The 7,542-nt window shown below is 39.5% G+C and overlaps 1 protein-coding gene across 2 annotated transcripts in view; it reads left to right on the plus strand.

Moving 5' to 3' along the window:
• Positions 1 to 7,542, plus strand: part of olfm3a (olfactomedin 3a) — a 52,275-nt gene that overhangs the window by 34,359 nt on the left and 10,374 nt on the right. Inside the window, exon 3 of one of the 2 annotated variants that reach the window (XM_024000751.3) lies at positions 4,290 to 4,403. In XM_024000751.3, the coding sequence (XP_023856519.1) occupies positions 4,290 to 4,403 (114 nt within the window). Of the gene's footprint in view, positions 1 to 4,289; positions 4,446 to 7,542 lie in introns of both variants that reach the window. The other variant, XM_024000750.3, reaches the window with a different exon arrangement.

The raw sequence follows: 7,542 nt of genomic DNA on the forward strand, positions 1-7,542 counted from the left end.
ATCATACACATTACTGGACCTCTGCGATGCCAGCGCATAAGTAGAGTGATTTAAGAGAATGTKATTTATACCTGTGTGTGTGTGATGAATGGCTAGGTTGTTAATCATATGGGAGGAGAAGCTAATCGTATTATTAATATGCAGATGTAGGCATCATTTTGTATCTCTTGCTGTCTGTTGAGGAGGATCGTGTTGTTAACTTGTGATTCATGTTTTTCAATGCTTCAACATGGTATAAATATAAGAAAAGTAAGGCACAGATGGATAATGTCTTGAATATTATTATTTTATTTTTTTCAACATCCATTTCATGTGTAGGGATATATGTTTAAATAGAGTTTTCAAACAGGTCTGAATTCCAACTTTTCCTGAGATGTGTGTATGTACTTTCACATACATGACATTTTTTTTTTTTTTTACAATCGCTAACATCCTTTTGTCCAATCTGTCGTCACATTTTCAAAACTCTAAACACAATTAGCACAACATCCATCTGTTGTACACCATCCCATTAACACAAGTCATGTTGTTTTCACAGAATATGCAGTCAATTAACAGGTTTCTAAAATGCTTATATTTTCTTTACATACAAGCTTACCCAATACCAAAATGATGGATCTTTCTTGTCTTATTTACAAATGCTTGCACACAGCATGCCAGAAATGAAGACCTAATGTTCAAAACCTTAAATATAGTATAAAGCCTCTACTTCTGCAACAACAGCAGCTCAAAAGCTGTATTGAAACAGCTGATAAGCATTTTTGAATGAACAGATCATTGAAACATTGAAATATCTGATTTACTGTAAGTTGTGTAAAATACACCAACCACAGCTGATTCCAATCTCAATCGGAGACATAGCAAGGTGTTGGAGTTCTTTCAATTACATGGACATACACAGTTAAAAAGGGGACTCTTTGGATTGATTTTGTTCAATGTGGATACAGAACAACACAGAGGAGCAGAGAGAGAAAAAATAATGTCTGGACAAGGAAGAGGCGTAGTTGGACCAGGGAGAGAAGTAGCTGGACCAGGCAGAGGAGTAGTTGGACCATGACAAGGGAAAAGGAGAGGTAGGGGGAGAGGAGTAAGAATGCGTGGTGGTGTTCAAAGGAGAGTAAGAGCTGTTGTCACTGATGAAATAAGAGCCACCATCATAGACCATGTGATAAACCATGGTCTATCACTGAGAGAGACTGGTGAAAGAGTCCAGTCTAATAGCATGGTCTATCACTGAGAGAGACTGGTGAAAGAGTCCAGTCTAATACCATGGTCTATCACTGAGAGAGGCTGGTGAACGAGTCCAGCCTAATACCATGGTCTATCACTGAGAGACTGGTGAAAGAGTCCAGCKTAATACCTTGGTCTATCACTGAGAGAGGCTGGTGAAAGAGTCCAGCCTAATTACATGGTCTATCACTGAGAGAACTTGGGAAAGAGTCCAGCCTAATTCCATGGTCTATCACTGAGAGAGGCTGGTGAAAGAGTCACCTAATACCATGGTCTATCACGAGAGACTGGTGAAAGAGTCCAGCCTAATACCATGGTCTATCACTGAGAGAGGCTGGTGAAGAGTCCAGCTAATACCTTGGTCTATCACTGAGAGAGCTGGTGAAAGAGTCCAGCCTAATACCATGGTCTATCACTGAGAGAGGCTGGTGAAAGAGATCCAGCCTAATATCCATGGTCTATCACTGAGAGAGGCTGGTGAAAGAGTCCAGCTATACCATGGTCTATCACTGAGAGACTGGTGAAAGAGTCCAGCCTAATACCATGGTCTATCACTGAGAGAGGCTGGTGAAAGAGTCCAGCCTAATACCATGGTCTATCACTGAGAGAGGCAGGTGAAAGAGTCCAGCCTAATACCATGGTCTATCACTGAGAGAGGCTAGTGAAAGAGTCCAGCCTAATCTCAGACGTTCAACCGTGGCTTCCATTATCTGGAATTTTCAACAAACCAACAGGTAAGTAATGCATTTCACAAAGGCTTCTTCTATCATTACTGTTGCTATGTCCCACAGTAACTGTAGGGCAGCAGCCCCAATGCAAATACATATGTTGTATTTTTATTCCTCTACAGGATGCAACGTCTTCCTCCCTCTGGGGGAAGAGGAAAGCTCCTCAGTGAAGACCAAGAGCCATTGTAGGATTGGTCATTGCTGACAATGCAATAAAACTGAGAGAAATTCAAACCAGAATTGTAGAGGACAACCTGGTATTTCACAATGTGGAAAGCATCAGCCTGACTACCATTGCTTGCTCGGACTCTGACCAAACACAGAGTTCGAAAGAAACAGTTGTACACAGTTCCTTTTGAAAGAAACAGTGAGCGGGTCAAGGAACTCCGGCACCAATACGTCCAAGTATGGTGTCTATCCAATATGTCTTGTTCTATAGTGAGTTTTACCTTATGCTACTCTACATGTAAACATGGGTTACAGTAGGACATACTGAAAAGCATTGACACATACTGTGTTTGATTTCTTTCAGAGAGTCATGGAGMTGGAGGCTAATCAGACCCCATGTGAAATCATTTATGTAGATGAGGCAGGGTTTAACCTGGCAAAACACGTCGGCGGGGAAGAAACATCATCGGGAAAAGGGCCACCGTTGATGTGTCGGGTCAGAGAGGAGCACATATCACAATGTGTGCTGCAGTCTCAAGTGCTGCTTTGGTCCTGCAGAAGTGCCAGATTGGTCCCTACAACAGTGAGCGCCTTCTTTTGTTATGAGATGACCTCCACCAACAACAGGTGCCAGAAGCAGAAAGGGAACAGGTGGGAGGAAACAGGAGGACATTTGTGATTGCATTGGACAATGTAGCATTCCACCATTCACATGCAATCACAAACTGGTRTGCAGCCCATCCAAGAATGGTTTCCCTTTTRCTCCCCCCTACTCACCTTTCTTCAACCCCATTGAGGAATTTTTTTCTGCCTGGAGGTGGAAAGGGTATGATCATCGGCCACATGACCAAATGTCCCTCCTGGATGCAATGGATGCCGGCTGCAGAGACATCTCAGCTGAAGACTGCCAGGGATGGATAAGGCAGGCCAAGCGTTTCTATCCAAGGTGCATAGCGAGAGACGACATAAGATGTGATGTGGACGAGAACATGTGGCCAAATGCTGAAGATCGTATAGATTAGAACAGGACTGTGCATTTTTGTGTTTTTGCCCTTCTGTGCCTTTTTTACTGTAAATGTGTTTTATTTGTACACATTTGGAACTGAAAGCCATGTATCTTGGATTTTTTGTTGATCACTGGCAGCAATTACATGTTYCTAATAACGCTTTTACTGCAGCAATTCTGTCACTTATTCTGTCACTTACTATTCTTTTGTACATTCTATAAAATAAAGATGACTCATTCACTTTTAGATAGTATGTTGCCAAAAATGCACACAATTGACACTCAACCAAAAAATGTAGAGTGGTTTACAGTAAAAGGAAACTGAATTATAAAGAACAATGGATTTCATATTGTCTATTGTCCGCAGGTTCTGAAACATGAAAAGTATTGCAGTTTTTGTAATGCCATCAACTGTTAGTATTTTGATAGTCGTTGTGTTATGATTGACTATATGTTCCTCTTGGATAGAAAACATGTGCTAGTGTTTTGACAGAATGATTAGATATTGAGTCGGGTTTGCCGTGTTTTGATAGAGTTAGTGTACGTAGAGAAAGTTTTTTTGCATTTTGAAATGTAGAGTTGGTATTTAATGAACAAAATTTGGTTTTGAGCAGAAAATGAACTATTTGACTAATTGTGTGACATAGGTGTGTTGCTGTGTTAAGAGTTTATCAAAAGTACCTTAACTATAGGTAAACGCTTGTTAGCAATTATAAAGAAAAGACTGTAAGCCATGCTTTGTTGTCAATGGGAGAATGGGAATGTTACACCTAAATCCGAGTTAACATAAGGATCTCAAGTTAGGAGTCAGTTCAGGAGTCCGTGTTGGCCCAGACATGTTTGAGACGGTTGTATAGATTTGATTTAGCCTGGTCCCAGATATGTTTCTGCTGTCTTGCCAGCTCCTATGGTCATTGACATGCACAACACAAACAGATCTTGGACCAGGCAAGATGTGCTTGTCTTATTTGCTGTGGTCCAGGTGCAGAACATCTTTCAGATGGTTGTTGGACATGTGTTTGTCTTGTTTGTAAAACTATACTTACGATGATGGTATGTAACATTCATAAAGTATTCATAAAACMTTGATATCCATGACATGTATGTCTCTACATCTCTGTTACAACATATACAGTATTTACCCTACTCTGGTCCAGGTGCAGAACATGTCCCAGTCCATTGAGGTGTTGAACCTACGGACTCAGAGGGACTTCCAGTATGTCATGAAGATGGAGAATCAGATGAAAGGGCTCCGGACCAAGTTCAGACAGGTAGAAGATGACAGGAAGACTATTATGGCCAAGAACTTTCAGGTACAGAACATTAAAGCACCAGAATACATTGAAGGAAGAATACATCGAAGTACAGCACATTACAGCACTGAAATGCATTGAAGTACAGCACACGTGCTTCTACACCTGCATTGCTTGCTGTTTGGGGTTTTAGGCTGGGTTTCTGTACAGCACTTCGAGATATTAGCTGATGTACGAAGGGCTATATAAAATAAACTTGATTTGATTTGATTTGACATTACAGAACTAGAATACATTGACGTACAGAACATTACAGCACTAGAATACATTGACGTACAGAACATTACAGCAGTGAAATACATTGACGTACAGAACATTACAGAACTAGAATACATTGAAGTACAGAACATTACAGCACATAGAAACATTGAAGTACAGAACATTACAGAACTAGATACATTTATGTACAGGAACATTACGCACTAGAATACATTGAAGTACAGAACATTACAAACTAGATACATTGAAGAACAATACATTGATGTACAGAACATTACACACTAGAATACATTGAAGTACAGAACATACAAGCACTAGAATACATGAAGTACAGAACATTACAGCACTAGAATACATTGAAGTAAAGAACATTACACACTAGAAAACATTGAAGAACTTAAGAATACATTGAAGTACAGAACATTACAGCAGTGAAATACATTGAAGTAAAGAACATTACAGAACTAGAATACATTGAAGTACAGAACATTACAGAACTAGAATACATTGAAAGGAAGAATACATTGATGTACAGAACATTACAGCACTAGAATACATTGAAAACAGAACATTACAGAACTAGAATACATTGACGTACAGAACATTACAGCACTAGAATACATTGAAGGAAGAATACATTGATGACAGAACATTACAGCACTAGAATACATTGAAGTACAGAACATTACAGAACTAGAATACATTGATGTACAGAACATTACAGCACTGAATACATTGAATACAGAACATTACAGCACTAGAATACATTGATGTACAGAACATTACAGCACTAGAATACATTGATGTACAGAACATTACAGCACTAGGAAACATTGAAGTACAGAACATTACAGCACTAGAATACATTGATGTACAAACATTACAGCAACTAGAATACATTGATGTACAAAACATTACAGAACTAGAATACATTTGAAGTACATAACATTACAGAACTAGAATACATTGAGGAAAGAATACATTGATGTACAGAACATTACAGCACTAGAATACATTTATTTACAAACATTACAGCAGTGAATAACATTGAAGTAAAAAAAACATAACAGAACTAGAAAACATTGAAGTACAGAACATTACAGAACAGAAATACATTGAATACAGAACATTGCAAGCACTAGAATACATTGCAGTACAGGGAACATACAGCACTAGAATACATTGAAGTACAGAACGTTACAGCAGTGAAATACGTTGACGTACAGAACATTACAGCACTAGAATACATTGAAGTACAGAACATTGCAGCACCAGAATTACAGCACTAGCATACATTAAAGTACAGCACATTTTTTATAAACAGGCCCAGGTGTTTTTCCTGACCACATGACCTGACCAGAGATGTTTACTTACAATTTTAAACACACATAGGGAAATGTGTTAGATCAATTAAAAAATATACAGTACCAGTCAAAAGTTTGGACACACCTACTCATTCATAGTTTTTTCTTTATTTGTACTATTTTCTACATTGTAGAATAATAGTGAAGACATCAAAATTATGAAACAACACATATGGAATCATGTAATAACCAAAAAGGTGTTAAACAAATAAAAATGTTATATTTGAGATAATTCAAAGTAGCCACCCTTTGCCATGATGACAGCTTTGCCCACTCTTGGCATTCTCTCAGCCTGCTTCATGAGGTAGTCACCTGGAATGCATTTCAATTAACTGGTGTGCATTAAGAATGTCTTTCCTTCTTTGTTTGAGTGAGTCAGTTGTGTTGTGACAAGGTAGGAGTGGTATACAGAAGATAGCATATTATGGCAAGAACAGCTCAAGTAAGCAAAGAGAAARGACAGTCCATCATTACTTTAAGATATGAAGGTCAGTCAATGCGGAACATTTCAAGAACTTTGAAAGTTTCTTCAACTGCAGTCGCAAAAACAGATCAAGCGCTATGATGAAACTGGCTCTGATGAGGACCGCCACAGGAAAGGAAGACCCAGAGTTGCCTCTGCTGCAGAGGATAAGTTCATTAGAGTTACCAGCCTCAGAAATTGCAGCCCAAATAAATGCTTCACAGAGTTCAAGTAACAGACACATCTCAACATCAACTGTTCAGAGGAGACTGCGTGAATCAGGCCTTCATGATCGAATTTCTGCAAGGAAATCACAACTAAAGGACACCAATAAGAAGAAGAGACTTGCTTGGGGCAAGAAACACGAGCAATGGACATTAYACCGGTGGAAATCTGTCCTTTGGTCTGATGAGTCAAAATGTGAGATTTTGGGTCACAACCACCTTGTCTTTGTGAGACGCAGAGTAGGTGAACGGATGATCTCCATGTGTGGTTCCCACCGTGAAGCATTGAGGAGGAGGTGTGATGGTGTGGGGGTGCTTTGCTGGCGACACTGTCAGTGATTTATTTAGAATTCAACGCACACTTAACCAGCATGGCTACCACAGCATTCTGCAGCGATAAGCCATCACATCTGGTTTGCACTTAGTGGGACTATCATTTGTTTTTCAGCACGACAATCACCGTCCAGGCTGTGTAAGGGCTATTTGACCAAGAATGAGAGTGATAGAGTGCTGCATCAGATGATCTGGCCTCCACAATCACCCAACCTCAACCCAATTGAGATGGTTTGGGATGAGTTGGACAGCAGAGTGAAGGAAAAGCAGCCAACAAGTGCTCAGCATATGTGGGAACTCCTTCAAGACTGTTGGAAAAGCATTCCAGGTGAAGCTGGTTGAGAGAATGCCAAGAGTGTGCAAAGCTGTCATCAAGGCAAATCGTGGCTACTTTGAAGAATCTAAAATCTAAAATATATTTGATTTGTTTATCACTACATGATTCCATATGTGTCATTCATAGTGTTGAAGTCTTCACTATTATTCTACAATGT

This window comes from Salvelinus sp. IW2-2015, linkage group LG14 (assembly GCF_002910315.2).
Source record: "Salvelinus sp. IW2-2015 linkage group LG14, ASM291031v2, whole genome shotgun sequence".
NCBI classification, from domain to species: Eukaryota; Metazoa; Chordata; class Actinopteri; order Salmoniformes; family Salmonidae; genus Salvelinus; species Salvelinus sp. IW2-2015.